The sequence below is a fragment of the Lontra canadensis genome, unplaced genomic scaffold (genome assembly GCF_010015895.1).
Source record: "Lontra canadensis isolate GAN:19392208 unplaced genomic scaffold, GSC_riverotter_1.0 scaffold104, whole genome shotgun sequence".
NCBI lineage: Eukaryota > Metazoa > Chordata > Mammalia > Carnivora > Mustelidae > Lontra > Lontra canadensis.
In genome coordinates, this window is record NW_022631098.1 from 1,610,964 (window position 1) to 1,630,937 (window position 19,974).

At 39.9% G+C, this 19,974-nt stretch overlaps 1 protein-coding gene across 2 annotated transcripts in view; it reads right to left on the reverse strand.

Annotated features, from left to right (window-relative positions):
- Positions 1-19,974, reverse strand: part of ALKBH8 (alkB homolog 8, tRNA methyltransferase) — a 54,211-nt gene that overhangs the window by 26,832 nt on the left and 7,405 nt on the right. For both annotated transcript variants that reach the window (XM_032838355.1, XM_032838353.1), the window contains exons 3-7: positions 17,469-17,706; positions 14,512-14,643; positions 13,238-13,333; positions 11,068-11,172; positions 9,906-9,976 (exon numbers count right to left, since the gene is read on the reverse strand). In XM_032838355.1, the coding sequence (XP_032694246.1) occupies positions 9,906-9,976; positions 11,068-11,172; positions 13,238-13,333; positions 14,512-14,643; positions 17,469-17,706 (642 nt within the window). The remainder of the gene's footprint in view (positions 1-9,905; positions 9,977-11,067; positions 11,173-13,237; positions 13,334-14,511; positions 14,644-17,468; positions 17,707-19,974) is intronic.

Genomic DNA, 19,974 nt, shown 5'->3' on the forward strand with positions numbered 1-19,974 from the left:
TGAAACAGTCCATCATAAAATATTGTTACTATCATCGTATTTAAAATATCTTTAACTGGGACACCTGGGGGCTCAGTGGGTTAAGCCTCTGCCTTCGGCTTGGGTCATGATCTCAGCGTCCTGGGATCAAGCCCCGCATCGGGCTCTCTGCTCTCTCTCTGCCTGCCTCTCTGCCTACTTGTGATCTCTTGCTCTGTCAAATAAATAAAATGATTATTCTTTAAAAATATATATATAGGGCGCCTGGGTGGCTCAGTGGGTTAAGCTGCTGCCTTCGGCTCAGGTCATGATCTCAGGGTCCTGGGATCGAGTTCCACATTGGGCTCTCTGCTCAGCAGGGAGCCTGCTTCCCTTCCTCTCTCTCTGCCTGCCTCTCTGCCTACTTGTGATCTCTGTCTGTCAAATAAATAAATAAAATCTTTAAAAAAAATAAATAAATAAAAATAAATATATATATATGTATCTTTAACTAAATAATGCTTCAGACCAAAAAAGAGAAAGAAAGACAGAAAAAAGAAGGCTTTTTAAAAAACTTGCAAAGGATTCACAATCAATAATGTTCCCTGCAACTCCTGAATCATTCTGCCATGTGACAGCTTTGCTCCACAGGACCTTTTTTCCAATTATTCTTTTTGGTTTTACCTATTTTCCTTATTTTCCAGGATGGCAGAGTCAATAAAGATCAAGGTTCCAGCAAGCTTGTGGGGCACGAGTGAGGATAATGTTCAGTTCAAAGCAAGCAAACAAAAAGTTCTAGACTTTCTGATCTTATAAAACCTTTAAGCATCCAAAGTACAATTGAATGAAAACCCCAGAGACAGCCATCACTCTATCACTCAAGTGAAGAGACGATTCACAACAGAAAAGTACATGAAATAAACAGATCTCCATGTCAGCTAAATGGGAAAATAAAGGGTACACTGCTACTAGGAACACTTCGGATAAGAACACAAACTTAATGTAGATCCTTACTGGTTAGAAACCTTTAGAAACCGTTAGAGACGGTTAGACTTCTGAAACCCTAAGGGCATACACACAAGAGACAACGTGATGGGAAGAAGGACCTGTGATTCACAGAAAGTGACGAATGCCCAAATGGTGGAGATCACTCTGTTTGACCAGAAAAGTATCCCACAGCCGAGTATGGAGCAGAAGAGAAAAAAGTCCACGTGCTTCCCACAGCCTGCCAAATATAAAATCTTCCGCAGTTGTACTGATGTTGGTTGTTACTAAACACAAATGGGACCCAAATAAGAATTTGCTTTTTATTGTAAACAGCAAACAGGTGATGCTACCTCATGAGCATGTCTGCTGTGTTCAGACAACAGGGAAAGGAGAGAAGGAGACACACAATTGCAAGTGGCCAAGACTAAAGCTACAAACTACTGACGAGCAACTATGGGTATGTCAACACTGTCTGTTTACATCCTCTCCTTGGATCACAAATACAGAATCCCAGCAGATCATGAGATCATTAGTCCACCGTTGGGGAGACAAGGAACTGAAAACATTTTTAGTAAAACAAATACAATTTTCTGTCTCTCTACAAAAATGACACTCCTAGAAGTCTACTCTGGTCAGCTGAAAAGTAGCAGCAAGAGAAGCCTGGTGACATGCCATATTATTCCAGGGCAGAGGACCTAATAGAAATTTTGTCAATGACCTTTCGATCTCCTCCTGTATAAGCCTGCTCAGTTTCCATTCCCTGAAGCAAGTTAAAATCAAAGACTGAAATCAATCTGTTTCCCTTCATTAACTCCTACTAGCAAGATAGGTTTCCAAACAACAAAAACAGGAGCCTTGAAATTTGCTAAATTTCTTGAAAACTGCAACTGCAAGATCACCCAGTCTTGTGAAACTCAAAGGAAAGAAACAATGGCAAGAACAAGACCCAGGGCATCCCATTTGAAATCACTGGAAGAAACCAAACTCCACTCCCTCATTCTAGAGTCAGGAGCAATATTATAAAGGACAGGTCTCCGTATTCTTGTCAGGAGGAGGAGACTCTCGTATATTTGAACATAAAGATGGTGCCTTATAGCTGAGCAAAGTGGGCCCTCACCTGGGACACGCAGGAGCGAAATCCTACCGCAGCCCCAACGCACTGGCTTCTCACTGCCTCGCAGAACGGATGCGGGAAACAGAGCATCACCTGATGTCTCTGGTGTGGAAACCCCCGGCTGCTCAGGTACCGTGTATACACTTAGCATATGTACCCAGGAACCTATCTGCAATACTGTGCATGGGAAACAAGCAGAACGAGGCTAAAATTTTAAAAGAAAACACCACAAACAAATCTACTTTACAGCATATGTCAGCAAATTCCACCTTTCTATACAACTCTGCTTTACAGAACAGGGTCTCAGCTGCCCCATGAGTCAACGCTGCCATCTCACATCTCCACCCCCAAATACACGTGATTTTGGACTGTTTTATCTGGCTGAGCTCAAGTAGAATGTAAAACAAGAGGAAGTATTTTTTAGTTTAATGGTCGAAACACATTTGCAAAAGGCACAAAAGAGAGCAAAGGAAACCTTGCATAACAGAAAAATAAGCATGAAAAAGAAAAGATGCTAAACTGGGGGCACTTTAGCCACCACTGAATATCCCATATTATAAATGCTTAGCTTATAAATGCTTACAATATCGGGGCACCTGGATGGCTTATTTGGTTAATCATCTGACTTCAGTGATCTCAGGGTCTTGGGATAAGCCCCACATAGGGCTTGATCAGTGGGGCCTCTGCTTCTTCCTCTGCCCCTCTCCCTGCTCCTTCTGTCTCTCTCTCAAATAAATAAAATCTTAAAAAAAAAAAAAGCCTATAATATAATTATGTTTATGCTTTGCACTGAGACTACTTGCTATCCGCTTTCATTTATCACACTGTGGCTTTATTCCTCTGTAGGAACTATGAAGTGAAAAACCACATCACCTAAAACCGGATTCCAAAAACAAGAGTCTATCACAAACTACTTCAGTAAAAATAAGTTTTATTTTATATAAGACAAAGCTCCAAAGGTAATGAAACATTTTAGTTTTAAAAAACATTTTTTGAGATTTTATCCTTATTTACTTGTTAGAGTCTGTCTAGTAGATTATACTCAACAAGTATTTTTGAATGAATAAATTCATCAAAAACAATTTATGTGAAAAGAACAGGGCAATATGCCTCACATTTTTGGACAGAAGGCTTCCTAAATTCCATTTATTTATTTTCTGAGCTTTCCTCCTTAAGCAAAATAAATTTACAGATTCACATACACAGGTAACCAAAATCAGACAGCTAAAGTAAAAAGAATGGTAATAGTCATGAATACATCTCTAGCCCTAGATCACTCCTCATAAAGAAAAACATATTTAGGATAGTACTTTTCCACAGGTACCATAATAAGATATCACCTTACCACTCTTAGAATGGCTACAAAAGAAAGAAGGAAGGAAGGAAGGAAGGAAGGAAGGAAGGAAAGAAAGAAAGAAGGAAAGGGAGGGAGGGAGAAAGAAAGAAAGAAGGAAAGGGAGGAAGGGAGAAATAGAGTGGCCAGCAGCAGACCTGGACTAAAGGAATGTCAAGGGTGCTGCATTATATAAAAGAAAAACGATCCCAGACGGAAGGTGTGACATAAAAGAATGAAAAGCAACAAAAACAATATGTCTAAGTGAACACTGACTGTAACTGCCAAAGAAGTATCTAAAAAAAATGTAAGAGAATTCAAATACACAATAATAAAAGGATATAAATTATCAGGGAGTAACGGAGTTAAGGACTTCTGAAGTTCTTATACTATTCAGCAAAAAAAGATACCAAGTAAGTTTAGACTTTGAATGCATCTCAGGTAATTATGCTGAGTGAAAGAAGCCATACAGCAAAGAGTACATCTTCCCATATAAGAGACTCTGGAAAATAGTCATGATGTAAAAGTGTTGAGGACCAGGAGGAGATAAGGAAACTTCTGGGGATGATGGACACATTCAACATCTTGGAAGCCATGAAGCTTTCATGAGCATCTATTTTATTTTTTTTTGTTAAGATATTTATTTATTTATTTGACAGAGAGAGAGAGAGAGAGAGAGAGAGAGCACACAAGTAGGGGGAGCAGGAGAGGGAGAAGCAGGCTTCCCGCTGTGCAGAGAGCCCAATGTGCGGCTTGATCCCAGGACCCTGGGATCATGACCTGAGCCAAGGCAGACGCTTAACGACTGAGCCACCCAGGCGCCCCATGAGCACCTATTTTAACACCTGCAGTTTAGTGCATGACAATTATGCCACAAGGAACTGTTTTTCAAAGAAAATATTGGCGGATGTAGTTAAAACAGTACCTGAAAGCAAAATTCACTATCCTAAAAATGTATGTCAAGACTATTTCCCAGGTTCTTGGGGAGCCTGGGTGGCTCAAGTTAAGCAGCTGTTTTCGGCATCCTGGGATGGAGCCCCATGTGGGGCTCCCTGCTCAGCGGGAAGTCTGCTTCTCCCTCTGCCTCTGCCCCTCCCCCCAGCTCATGCTCTCTCACTCTCACTCATAAATAAAATCCTAAAAACAAAACAAAACAAAAAACCACCTATTTCCCGGGTTCTAAATTGATCCACTGGCGGACAATTAAACAGAGCAGGAAACTCAGGAAGAGCAAAAGTTCATTTCGTTTTGTAGGGGAGAAGAGCAGTGGGTGGCAAAGGGCTGAAAACAAAGATGAGTTCAGACTTAAAAAAAAGAAAATGTCTTTTAGATAGTTGGATGTTCAGGTCCAAAGTCAGAGGTGGGCAACGGGGAATCAAGGCTGGAAATATTTTTGTATCCTGCAGGTCAAAGAAATAAAAGCTCTTTTAAGAGACACCTATTTAACCAACCAAGATGCTGCATTCCTTCTGGAAGGCATGCTCAGCCCTCAAATCACAGGCAACTCTCCAACACCTTCATGCATTTCCACTCTCACCACCTGAGCTACATACTTAACAAGTCAAGCACTCAGTGCCATCCACATTTATTTTGCAGTTACCTAATGATATATCATGGAAACCAATGAAATTGACAAAGGAAAAGACAGAATTTTCTTCTCTATACATAAGGTTGAATGCTCCTAAAAGACTCAGTGCAAGTAAACAAAATAATGAATTGTTGTAACAGATGTGATAATTCACTAATAAAATCTTGGAAATACAATCGCTCAGGTGTCACAGGTATCTTAAGTTTTTGCTTCACCTTAAAGAAATGAAAGCTGGAAAGACAAGGCAGACTGTGGACCATCCCAGAAAGAAGGGCCCCACATCAAAATACTGGTGAGTGAATTTACAGGTAGGCTAAAACACAGTGTTTATAATACGTATGTATCTTTTATTATTATTATCCCCAAATTCAAGTGACCTCTTAGTTAACAGCCAATCACCAGTTTCTACTGCATCTCCTAAACAGGCCTCTATTGTAGCTTTCTGCCCTCAACTGACAAATTTCATTCTAGTTCTACATACCCGCAGTGATACAATGCTGCTGTCTTGCTACAAAGTAAATGTACAAATTCTACCTGAAAAGATAAAAGAATTGGTACTTGGAAGGCTCCAAATACAACAAAATGTTCTAGTTCATGATGTCACTCTGTGAAACAGATTTTTTTTTAGCAGATTACCGGCCCTGGAACAGGCATGTCTCTTGCCGTTCTCCACACTGTAAGGGCAGCGTGGATCCTGCAGCATATAAAGGGCAGGAGGAGGGCACTGGAAGAATCGTCAGCAGACTCATTTGCCCCATTTACACAAAAGGGGATTTTGGCTTCCAAGATATCTTGAAAGATAAGAAAATTACACAAAAATTGGAATCTTCAGAACATAAGTTAGTAGGGGAAGTGCTTAAGTGAAAACAGAATTCACGGTATAAAAACAAACACGACTAAGTAAGGTAAAGCATCTCCTTCTGGCTCACAAACCAGATCCACTTGTCCACGTTAGTTCTGAATGTTAGGGACACACTGGATCAAAGGGAAATGAAGACGTGGCCCGAGGCACCTCCACCCACATACACAGCCACACCACAGCTGCGGCTACGGCGTCCCTGCGCATGCACTCCCACACCCACACCAACACACGGGCCCAAGTATATACCCACTTGGATGGCAGATCGTCATCCTTTCAATGCTGAGAGCATTACAGAGATGATGGAAAATATCACAAACAAGTTTTAAGGACCAAGAAGGGAGAAAGGAGCTACACAGCAGACACAATTTATTTGACAGAACTTTACAAAATGTAAATATTCCAAGAACTCGCAGAAGAATAAAGTCTGGGGCCTGGAAGCAAGATAAAAATAAGAAGAAACTGTGTGGCTATAAGAAGAAACTGAGGCTATAAGTGTTGCTTATACATAGACATTCTGAGGTTGAATTTGAGGCTAAAGATGAGGTCAGGATGCTGAGGGTCCAGATTGTGTTAGTTGTTTCAAGCCCCATCAACAAAGTATCTTTGTTTTCTTCCCCCAATTTGTGCTGAGGAAAACAAGGGAACATTTGTCTGTTAAAGCAACACACTCCTGCAAGAGAAGTACCCTGTGAGTCATCCCTGACATACAGGACGCGACGAGAATCACTCCAGCATCAGAACATCTCTGGGGCAAAATATACAGAGTTTGGAAAAAACCACAGAATCTACAAAACTACTCAGCTGGCAACAGAGAAACTGAGTCGCTCAAAACATTTCACAAAAAATTTTTACTCAGTACCATATATTTCAGAAGATCAAGCTGGACTTAGTAACTATTTGCCAAAAGCATGAGCCTGGAGAGGGAACAAGTAATGTAACAAATTCGGAGCCCTCTAGCAGGCATTCAACAGACAAAGCCTTCATTAACCAGATACCCAATTGTCCACCCCACTCAGCTGCAAAAATCATCATAATAAAAAATATTTACTGACAAACCAACTTCTTATAAAATTACTACTTCTTCAAATATCTCTGTGTTTAAACCCGCAGCTATCTGTGCTCATTGTGGTAACGCTTTGGTCAGTATCTCCATGAATTTTGATGTAATGTGTATTAACTTTGTAGGGTGACAGAAGGTAACCAGACTTGTTATGGTGATCATTTTGTAGTGTGTATAAATTTCAAATCACTGTTATACCTGAAATCAATATAATATTGTGTGTCAATTACACTCAATAAAACAAATTAGGAGTTCTCAGAAATTTTCGAGGAAAAGGAAGCAAGTAAAGAGTTAAGTATAGGGGCGCCTGGGTGGCTCAGTGGGTTAAAGCCTCTGCCTTCGGCTCAGGTCATGATTCCAGGGTCCTGGGATCAAGCCCCGCATTGGGCTCTCTGCTCTGCAGGGAGCCTGCTTCCTCTTCTCTCTCTCTCTGCCTGCCTCTCTGCCTACTTGTGATCTCTGTCTGTCAAATAAATAAAATCTTACAAAAAAAAAAAAAAGAGAGTTAAGTATAATCTCAAGGATTTTAGCTAACGAGAAACAAAACACTAAAAACAATGGTGCCACTGACAAATTATTACAATGAGATGGAAGCTGGAGTAGATCCTATAGTAAATTTCTTACAACAATTAAGGCTGTCAAAGAAATAAAGAAAAAGGGACAGAAGTCTGGGAGACAGGTTCTAGGTCTGGGGCACAGAGCCAGAAGAAAGTGCAAACAACTACAGTGTCAAAAGCAAACAGAACAGGTGCAAAGGTGGGTAAATGCAAGAAGAAAAGGTGAAAGCCACCTTTCTGGGGACCACCGGAAATCTTATTTTTGAGGCCATGGGAACGTGATCTTCCCTCTGTTACAGAAGTGAAACCTTCCAGGAAGGGACCAAAGAAGCACCTTACCTTAGTAAGTCTGCACCGCTCTGAGTTAGAAAACAGTCTACAAAGTTAACTCACAATCCTTCCGCCAGACAAGAGCTAATGTTAATCCCATTTTACATACGAAACAAAGGGCTCCAAATACAGTCAACTTTTTAAATATCACGATACACTTACATGTCTAGTAAATATTTTTTCCCCCAAATTACAAAGATTGGCTACCCATCAAAAACTACCTCTTAACAAGAAAATCTATTGGTCTTGTCATAAGGCGTAACATGCATGCTTTCCTGCTACGACAAAGGCGGCTTTAGCCAAGAACCCCATCATTCAAATTAGCGGCTAAAAATTATGTGCCTTCAGAGACACCAAGTGGAGGTGACAATTGCAGCATATTATCAGTGCGGGAAAAGGGCACGTTTTCCCTTCTTTATGACTTCCAGTTGTGGAGGAACATTTAGTTTCACTCCTCATATTTCCGTAGGTGGGGCAGAAATTTCCACCAGAGTAAAAGCAAAGGAACAACATACCTGGCTTTTCTCTACTCCTTCACTCTTTTTTTTTTTTTTTTTTAAGGGGGGGGGGGGGGGGGGGGGGGGAGCACAAGTGCATGCATGTGACCAGGGGGAGGGGCAGAGGGAGAAAATCTCCAGCAGCAGAATCGCTGTCGACTGTCCCAGCTCAGGGCTAGATCTACAACCCTGACTGAGATCATGACCTGAGCTGAAATCAAGGGTTGGTCCCAGAACCTAGTGAGCCACCCAGGCGCCCCTGCCAGCCGTTCACTTTTAACTGCCCAGGAGAGAGGGCCTGGCTCGGGGCAGTGGCTAGCTTGGGGCCACGCTCGCTCGGCTGAGCTCTTCACTTGCTCTCTTTTTCAGATCTACACGGTCTGCAGAACCTAATATGTGCTCCTTCATGTCCTGTTAGAGAGGAAGCTCTTGCCTCCACGAGCAAGGTGTCCAGCTGTCTGGCTGCACCGGTGACAAGCACGGCAAGTCACTTTAATTCAACTATTAATACGTCCACTTGGCTACAGATCTAAAGCCATTCTCTGCTGTGTTTTCTCAGTAGTAAAGCCGACACTCTCATCTCCAGCTGTGTCTCCTTTCTCAGCTGGTTAGACAGTTGAGAGGAAAAGACAAAGACGTTCTTTACAGATCCCCTAAAGCCACAAGCCAGGATAACAGGTAAAATAAAAACAAGCCAGACAGAGAAGAGCTCTTTGTTTTTCCTACCCGTCCTCCTTATTTATAAAGCATTTAATAAAAATCCATACATGTGGGTGACAAGACACATCAAAGAGTACTAACTCTCATGTCACAGCATTGCCATCATCACATGAGTTCAGCATCAGTTAAAAAGCCAAAGCACCAAAAACCTAGTGATAGGGACTACACAAAGGCAAAACAAAATAAAACAACACAACCTAGGAAACTGTATTCGCCTCTAGGAACAAGATCAGATTTTGAAGCAACCTCTGGTTAGATTAGAGGACCTGATATTTTAAGGGTTCTTCTGGATTTAAAATTCTGATTTTTAACTAAAATTCTACCTGCGGTTTGCACCCATCCCTTTAAATCATGCTTTTTCTATCTTCTTGAGCAGCTCAAGGAAAGTGCAGTTATACAAACAAGTCGATGAATAAACATGAACCTCATATTCTTCGTCTGTAAAAATCAGCATATTATCGTGGACTTCTCAGAGTTTCTGAAGGGAATGAATCAGGTAATAATATATGTGAAAAAGTATCAAAATTCTGGACACATATTTTAGTTTTGTGTTCCGTTTTCTGTGGCGCGCAGCCACCATCTGTTGCCACTAGGTGGCACTGCTGCACGTCAGGAGGGTAGTCTGGCTAGTCTTCACGGGCTACAAGCGAAACGTGTAAAAATATGTGAAAAAAACAGGGATTTTCCTACCATCTGATCAGCTGATGCATAAAACTTCAGACACCTGAAAGAAGAGGCTATGATCACTTTATATTCTATAAGATATAAAGGTGCTATTAGCACCTTTACTTAGGTTTAAATCCTACCTCATTTTGCTTAAGAGGTGTGGGAAATCCCATGAAACAGCATCGTATCAGGTAAGAGTTGTTAACGGCTAATGAAAATGTTTGAACATTTACCTCTGACCCCAAACTGAGAGAAACAATCTCATCCTCAAAAGCAGAATGTGTGTCAATATGAGCAGGAATTCCTGGGACAGAAAATAAAATAATAGGTCATTTCATTTGTCCTTTCAGTAGATTGAAGACACACACAGCCTCACACTATACCGGGGAGAACACTGCCGCTCTCAGGAAGGTACCGTCATTTAGTGAAAAGCAAACGCCGAGGGTGAATTCCAGGACATCAGACCAAACCTGAACGGAAAATCTCTCCACTTCACGGCGAAGAGCCACTAGTCCCACTCTGAAACCCAGATGCAAGTTGCTGCTTACCTGGGGCATTAGCCCGAACCCAGCCCAAGAGAATGTGCGGCCGATCAATGCCAAAGTTCTGTTTGCCCGTGAACACGGGATTCCCAAGCACAAGCAGAACACAAGCGAGAGCCGGGTGTGAAGACTAGACACACGCATCATTCCGACATCAACTGCTCAACTACCTTCACTGAGCATCTCCCAAGAAGAAGGACTCTGCTGCGTGGCAGGAGTATATAAAGCAGGAAGACAGAGCCCTGTCCTCAGGGAGCACACACACCAACAGAAAGACTGGCAGGTACATACGTAATTACAATACATTGTGATAAAAGCAGGAAAAAACCCCAAACCCCATGATGTCTGCCATTGCTAAAATCCTTAAGAGCATTTCATTACTATAAATATCCCACGGAGATGCTGCTAAAAAGTGCAAAAAAACTCAGGAGCCTAAAGACTTTTACTAACATATCATCCTAGAACTGTCGTCACACTCTCAGAGGAGAAGGAAGGAAGAGCAAGAGCAAGAGCATCCAGCCAAGCAGCCTTCTTCTGGGTATCCCACCACACGGGCATCATGTGTCTTCGCAACAGTCTCCTCCCCGTCTGAATGAAATGCTGAGACAAACAAAAAAGACCACAGACAGCGAAGGGGCCAGTCTGCTTATCTACACTTTGAGACACAAATTCCTCAAGGGATTAACGTACAGATCTGCAGGGGATTAAATAGCCAACACAGGTAACAGACACAAGCAAATTAATGCGAAGAGTTAGTTTACCCTAAAAAATCATACCTTTGATTTTAGAGAGTTAAGGAATCTACTTACTCATGAAATATATGATTGCAAGGTGGAAATAAGAAAATACTCACCATGTCCGGGCTCATACTGGTTAACAGTCAGTTGATCGGGTTTGTGTTTAATGAAACCTTCCTTCAACCACTTCTCCAGAATGCTATCCCAAATGTCAGGAAGACCTGATGTCAGTAATTATAACGATGAAACGTTAAAATATTTACTTTGCATGTTTTACTCAAGAATTAGAAAAGCCTGGGTGGCTCAGTGGGTTAAAGCCTCTGCCTTCAGCTCAGGTCAAGATCTCAGGATCCTGGGATGGAGCCCCGAGCCCCCCCGCATCTCTGCTCAGCAGGGAGCCTGCTCCCCGCCCCCCTGCCTGCCTCTCTGCTACTTGTGATCTCTCTGTCAAATAAATAAATAAAATCTTAAAAAAAAAAAAAAAAAAAGAATTAGAAAAGCCGGGGTGCCTGGGTGGCTCAATGGGTTAAGCCTCTGCCTTTGGCTCAGGTCATGATCTCAGGGTCTTGGGATGGAGCCCCGCATCAGGCTCTCTGCTCAGCAGGGCCTGCTCCCCCCTCTCTCTCTGCCTGCCTCTCTGCCTACTTGTGATCTCTGTCAAATAAATAGATAAAATCTTAAAAAAAAAAAAAAACAGAAAAGCCACTGTGAAAAATATCACAGCTTTTATTTAGCAGTCAAGATCTAAATATAACAATAAACTGATAAGACAAAACAAAATAAAAACGAAACCTTCAGAATCTTTAAAGTTATTTTATTGATTTTCAGTGAAACAAAATATCCAAAAGAAAAATTTTGCTCACAATTTTGGCATTTTGTAAAACAGCAATAAAATTATAAAATTTACTATTATATACTGGAAATTAGGCTGACCACTCTTTCTTGCTATTTTAAATTATTCCACTTTATAAAATTAAATTTAAATTTAACTTATTTATTCCTTTTATTTTTTTTTTAAGTTTTCTATTTATTTAAGCAATCTCCACACCCAATGTGGGGCTTGAACTGATAACCCCAAGATCAAGAGTCGCTCCTTCTTCCAACTGAGCCAGCCAGACACCCCTAAATTATTTCCTTGTAAAATACACAGTTTTTGGGATGCCTGGCTGGCTCAGTCTGAGGAATATGTGACTCTTGATCTCAGGCTATGAGATTGATCCCCACTGAGCCCCATGTTTGGTATAGACAGTACTCAAAAACTAAATATTTAAAAAACAAAAACAAAAACACAAAATAGTTTTCAAAGTAGAACTAACTTACTTTCACTGAAGTCAAAAACATTATTTTATGAGGGAAAGTAAGCTTTCAATAAGATTAAAGTCATACAAATAAACATAACTCCCACACAACCCTACCAAATGTTTAATTTACAGATCATACAATAAAATCTTATTAATTAGTCAACCCAGTAGCAAAAACTGGCAAAGGATATGAAGGGAAATTCACAGAAAGGTAAATAAAAATGGCCAACCTCGTTAGTAATCAGGAAATTATAAAGTTAAGTTTTATTGTATCACATATTGGCATAGGTGGGGGGAAGGAGGTACACGCTGGGTAAGAACCATGTCGATACAGCTGAGCTGGGGGCAGTTTTTCAGTATCTGTTAACATTTTTAAATGAACACAGCTTTGACATAACGATTCTACTACTTAGCAGTCTCCCTTGAGAAATTCTTGCTTACTGCCTAAGAGATATACACAAAGACATGCACAGCAGCCCTTATAAAGTTAAAAACTAGAAATAAGCTAAGTGTCTACCAACAGGGAACTAACTGAGTAAGCCACTGCGCAACAGTGCACACGATGAAAGCTCACGGCAGATCTCCCAAATATTTAATAAAGAAAGAAGAACAAGCTGGAGGCATCCATGTGAGATGTGAACATGTAACACACAGTCTAACACTATGTGTTAATGACTACACACTTCTACAGTCTCTCTGCAGGGACGTAATCTCCTCTGTTACAGCAAGTGTCCTCACCTGTTAACAGTACTGCTTCTGAGAAGTGTGGGAGTGAGGATGGTGTTCGGGAGGAACTTTAGCCTTAGCTACACGTATCCAGTTTTCACAAAAGCTCACTATGTATGTAATGTAAATGTTTTAACTTTAATCAGCTATTTCAACAGTGTACCTAGAAACGGCAAACGAAACACACTATGACATACTTCCAGTACATTAAATCTTTATTTCCTGAGCCAGCATTTGTGGTTTCCTAGCAATTACTTACCCCCAGGTAATGGCTTGTCTTTATCTACGTTGTTGTTCTCATAGTGGAATTCATAACCAAAATGCTTTACCCTCCTGTGCTTCAAGGATTTTTGAACTAAATGAAGAAAAGAAAGGAAACTATTTGAGAGAAAAATATTTGCATTCCTTTGTCTATTTCAAAGTCAAAAGTGTGAGTCAGGATTCTTTTAGGAATGGTAATTTTTGGTAACTACTGGATTATCTTTAAAAAATTAACCATTCTGGGCACCTGGGTGGGTCAGTGGGTTAAGCCTCTGCCTTCAGCTCAGGTCATGATCTCAGGGTCCTGGGATCCAGTCCACATTGGGGTTCTCTGCTCGGCAGGGAGCCTGCTTCCTCCTCTCTCTCTCTCTGCCTGCCTGTCTACTTGTGATCTCTCTCTCTCTGTGTAAAATAAATAAATAAAATCTTTTTTAAAAATAAAAATAAATAAATAAATAAATAAAAATAAAAAATTAACCATCCTATGGGACGCCTGAGTGGCTCAGTTGGTGAAATGGCTGCCTTCGGCTCGGGTCATGATCCCAGTGTCCTGGGATCGAGTCCCACATCGGGCCCCTTGCTCCGCAGGGAACCTGCTTCTCCCTCTGCCTTTGTTTGCCACTCTGTCTGCCTGTGCTCGCTTGCTCTCTCTCCCTCTCTCTCTCTCTGACAAATAAATAAAATCTTAAAAAAAGAAAAAAATTAACCATTCTTAAAAAAAAAAAAAATTAACCATTCTACCTCATCTCTGCAGTTCTTTTCAATCTAAAATGATTACAAAGCCTTAGAGAGTTTCATCCCATCAACCCGGAAGAGTCAACTACGGATGCTGCCACTCACAAGACCATTTATGATCTGGGAAGAGTCAGAGGAACTCTCATTTGCAAAAATCTCTAGGAGGCTCTCACTGCATTGCGGCAGCAAGGTACTGAGCTGCTGATCCCACACTGGAAATGTGCCTTGTGGGAGTAGGGGGGACAGGATCAAAGAAGATAATGTATGTGAAAGGGCTTACCAATGTTGGCTCTACAAATGTTAGCTAATGAATATTAATTAGTTTGGAGATTAAAATTGATAACTATATGTCTTTTATTATTAATGCCCTTAAGAAATGTTGGCATAACTTGCCTATTATTAGATCTAGGCTACTTCAAGTAATTTTGAGGAAATATTAGAAATTTTAATAAAGCAAAGGAGGAAGAGGAAAGGAGAAGCGCTAACATGGCATTTTGCAGAGACATTTAAATATCATATTTTAGAAGTTTTACTTACCATTTTGATCGTCTATATCCTCTGCCCAGTTAACGCTTTCCAAAAGCATTTTCTCATCCTCAGAAGAAATAATTTCTTCTACTACCATGAGGCCTGGAGGTAAGGCCTGAAGCCCCATCTCTTTCCATTGTGCTTGGGAAACCAAAACAAAACAGTCACAGACAGAACTTAGCGTTCCTAAACACAAATACTTCTGTCCAGAGGCCATTTACCAGTTCATAAAGTTCCCAATCTTCATATTCAGAAATAAGAACACTAAAGGCACATGACATAGGAAAATACAAAAATGAAAACCAAGATAAAAATTATGGTACAGTGTATCCACCACAGTTAGCCAACAGCAAATAAAAAACAGTGTTTAGTTAAATATTATTGGAACACAACTGAGCTACTTTTTAAATTTTACTAAGAAACAAGGTTTGTCATAATATCTATAGTTTGCCACTCTATTAAAAAGCCAGACTGTCTCTAAATATCTAAAACAAAAATTTAAATGCTCATTTTTGCCCTTAGGGAGAAGCAGGCTTCTCGAAGAGCAGGGAGCCAGATGCGGAACTTGATCTTAGGATCGTGACCTGAGCCGAAGGCAGACGCTTAACCTACTGAGCCACCCATGCACCCTGCCCTTAAGTTCTTGATACTAGCTATGGTCCAGTAACAGGAAAAGCTAAAACAACAAAAAACATATTCTAAAGAAATAAAAATATCATCCTATGAAGAATTATTCGGTTTATATTAAAATAATTTGAATCCCTGTGCCCTTCAAAGTTGAAGATAGGTGTAGCAGTGAAAGAAAAAGAACAGATCTATAATTAAAGGGAATAATGCAATTCATTTACCACTAGAGATCTCATTGTTCATGCTACAGATGGGATCTCTAAAGTTTTTCTACTGAAGAGTTTTCAATCTTGAATCATTTAACATAAAAATTCACAAAAATAATAATATGTCTACTAGATTTTATTATTGTTTCAGAAACACAAATAGTGAATCACCTGATAAATATTTACCAAGTGTTTACACATGTCAGGCGTTACATTACTTATTCAAATTATGTAAGAAAAGCTTTGCGGAAAATTCCTTAAAGACAGGCAATTTACAGTACAAGTAATTCATACTTAGTTTTCTAAAAATAGTTTTTAAAAAATAGAATGAGAAATACCCTCTTGTCTTTCTTACTCAGTGGCTCTCTGGTAGTAATTATCAAAATCAGTATCAAAACATTTGTGACACAGTTCTGTTCTCTGTTTGTTTCTACTAAGATTTATTTCCTAACAACAGCCTTGGAAATACATCTGGATCTAATGTGGGATTTCAAATAAGATACAGTCCAGAATTCTGTGCAATTTCTTATTGAGCCTTTAACATAATGACTACGGGAAAACCGAAGGACAGTACCTTCTCATGATCCCAGGGTCCTGGGATACAGCCCCGCATGGGGCTCCCTGCTCAGCAGGAAGCCTGCTTCTCCCTCTCCCACTCCCCCTGCTTGTGTTCCCTCTCTCGCTATATCTCTGTGTCAAAAACATAAATAAAATCTTAAAAAAAAAAAAAATTACCCCCAAACCATTCAGTTTTCAAAAGCTGGTCATAAACACATGCAATACAGAGATAACACAGTTTTTTAAATCTAAAATGTATGTCATATTTTAAATTAAATACATGGAGATACTGAGAATTATAACTTTTAAAATATATCTTTATAAAGTCTTTAAAAGCTTCCTGAGTCTTATTTTATAAAAACATAAATTCGGTCAGATTATCACCTACCCATCCCCGGGGTATCTGATCAAAACATTATGTTGCCTAAATAGATGGCAAATGAGTATAATGGGAGACCAGATGTCTACATCAAAGTTCATCTCGGTACATCTTATTTCCATGGGACAGTGGTGAAAAGATGTAATAATCTCTGTAGCACTGCTGTATATCAGTCTACAAAGATTTTATTTATATTTCCTTAAATAAAAGTACAATAAAAAACCAGTTCCGCAACACACAATCACGTTGGACAGTGCGCCTGTGAACGTATGAACGTTGCCATCATCACAGAAGGTTCTGCTGGACACGGCTACTCTAAAGCTTCGGGGATCGCTGCTGGCTGGAGGTGTTCCCCCATGAATGGCAAGCTTGGCACACAATTATTTGGATCACAACTGATTCTTAAGTGATTAATTAAAAGCTTCCAGGTAGATGCTATAAAACTGGCAATCTGAATCCCCAATGTTAAATTGTGAAAAAAAACAATTAGGTAGCAGGGCTCCAAAATAAGTCACATGGATAATAAACAGACCGTGAGGGCAGTAGGGCCAGCTCCTTAAAGGCAGGCTATGCCTAACCCACGTCCCTTCCACGACTGGCCCGCACACACGAGGTGGGTCAGTAGCATCTGTAAGACAAAAAGGGGCTGCTTAACTGAGTTCCTGTCGGTTTCACAATCACTGAACCTCCTAATGTGGGTATGAAAAGAAAACTCCCACAAAACGAACAACTGCTTTTAAAAGACACCGGTAGGGGTGCGTGGGTGGCTCAGTGGGTTAAAGCCTCTGCCTTCAGCTCAGGTCATGATCTCAGGATCCTGGGATCAAGCCCCGAATCAAGCTCTCTGCTCAGCAGGGAGCCTGCTTCCACCTCTATCTCTCTGCCTGCCTCTCTGCCTACTTGTGATCTCTCTCTGTCAAATAAATAAATAAGGGGTGTCTGGGTGGCTCAGTGGGTTAAAGCCTCTGCCTTCGGCTCAGGTCATGATCCTAGGGTCCTGGGATCGAGCCCCGCATCGGGTTCTCTGCTCAGCAGAGAGCCTGCTTCCTCCTCTCTCTCTGCCTGCTTCTCTGCCCACTTTGATCTCTGTCTGTCAAATAAATAAAATATTTAAAATAAATAAATAAATAAATAAATAAATAAATAAATAAATAAAATCTTTAAATAAATAAATAAAGACACCTGTATACTAATACCTTTTTCTACAAAGTTCAAGTACAGAATGATCTTTTGTCCTAAATCACCCACTATTTCTTTTCCGTTGAGGGTAACGTAGGCTTTCCTGGCTTCTTCTGCAGTTTTGTATCTCACAAATGAGTAGGGCTTATTAGGGGGCATCAGGAGACCATCCACCAGGCCACACTTCTCTAACACGGGGAGCAGCTGGCTCCTGCCCACACCGTTCCCCAATCCACCATTGGCAACAACCAGATTCTTTGAAAAAACAAAAGAAGAAGAAGAAAAAAGACATGAGCAATTAGCATCAATCCATTTATTTTCAAATAAGATGTTAAAATGAAACAAAGTAAGTTTATTTTTTTTTATTTTTTTTTAAAGATTTTATTTATTTTATTTGACAGACAGAGATCACAAGTAGGCAGAGAGGCAGGCAGAGAGAGAGAGAGGAGGAAGCAGGCTCCCTGCCGAGCAGAGAGCCTGATGTGGGGCTCGATCCCAGGACCCCGGGATCATGACCTGAGCCGAAGGCAGAGGCTTTAACCCACTGAGCCACCCAGGCGCCCCAAAGTAAGTTTATTTTTAAATAAGATTTCCACAAAGGTGTAATGAAGATGGGGGGAAAAATGTTCCCCTGAGATGGGGAAAAAAGGTTTCCTTATGGTGGTTATTTGGTTTTCTAATTTCATATAGTATATAAACCAGCTTATTAAATAGTACAGATTAAAAAATATACCTATGATATAAATAACACTAATTTTTAAATAGACTTTGCAGTAAAAAATATTCCTTTCTTAATGGCTATACATACAAATTAAAATCTCACATTTATTACTACTTACAAGTTTAACACAATGAAAGAGAAATAGATGGAAGACAAGGAAAAGGAGTTACATATTAATTTCTGCCAGACTATCCTACCTTAATCTACTTAACCTTCACAACAAAGCCTACAAAGTGTGTGATATTAGCTCCACTTCACAGAGTAGACACTGAATGGCAGAGAAATTAAGTTGCGGTAGTGATGGGAGAGTTGGGTTTCAAACCTATTTCTGTCGGTTTCCAGAAACCACACTTGATATAACCATGATATGAGGTTACTACAGTTTCTACTGAATATAAAACGGGAAAATTTTCCTCTGTGTCTCAGTAATTCAGTCACTTTGCAATTAAACTTTTTCCTTAGTTAAATTTCATGCTTACTTCCTGTTATTTGCAGTCCTGTGCTAAACTTTATTGAAGGGGTTTGTTTGGGGGGTCAGGCAGGGAGTTTCCTATTTTTATTCTGATGCTTATGGCCTAACACCTCATATAAAACACTCTACACAGTGTTAAGGTTTTTAATTTATAATCTATGACTCCTCAAAACTTTGTAGCCTAAAAGAAGTAAACCACTGATGGCTTACTCTTATCAGTTTTATTGCTTATATCAGGTATTGACAAATTTTTTCTGAAAACAGCCAGACAGTAAATATTTTAGGCTTCTCAGGCAAGTCTCTGTCACATGCTCTTTTTCATTTTCAACAACCCTTTGAAAATGTAAAACTCGTTCTTAGCTTACAAGCCAGATATGACCTGGGGACAGTACTCTGCTGAGCCCTGATTTATATACAAAGCAGGAGATCAGAATGTAACGTATTAGTTTCATATACACCAAATGGAGATATCTAGAAACTTGACTTACAAGAATGAAATAGTTTATTATAAAACTGGATAAGAAAAGTAAAGCTCTGTGCTATCACGGAAGACCCAATACTTCATATGTTTGCAAACACACAGATATACATGATGAACCAAAACACTAATACGATGATATAAAACATGATAAAAAATTTAGTCTAAGATGGCTTGCCTTGGACCTCATTCAACAGGGTTTATAAAGTACTAAAATAATTTGATTACATGAAGCCATAGTTACAAAAATATTTCTGTATTCCCAAATCTTAGGAATTGCAAAGGTGTTATAAATGTCAAGGGTCCGTGACCCCTTCTAGAAACTGAGGAGCATGGTGAGGTATGACTTGAGGAATACTAATGGTCCTCAAGGATGCTGTTTAAGTGATCTGTGGGCAATTCTGAAGGCAAACCACACAAAAACAAGTGCAGAGGGGAGGAAAGGGAGGAATTTATTTCCTACTGTATGTGAGTCACACAATATAATTAAAAGCAAAAAGTGTCTTATTTATAATTGTTCGAGCAAGCAAGTTTCCCAATAATATGAAGTAAAGAATTCAGAATTTTTTTTAAGTTATCTTCAGTCCTGACAATTTGAGGACCACTGCTCTAAAAAAAATCTCACTATGGCTACGAATGTGCATAAAGGCACGCATACTTAGCAGACATCATGAAAAGAACATTTGTTCTCTCCTGGATAGATAATATGCAATTAGAGGTTCTTCTAGAATTTTATTCCTTTCTTGTAAAAATACTGTGGAGAAAAAATAACCAAGCCCAAATAAGAAGACAATTTGGAAGCCATGAAGGTGAGGTTAAAGCTTCTAGAAATCTAAAAAAACATATCCACTA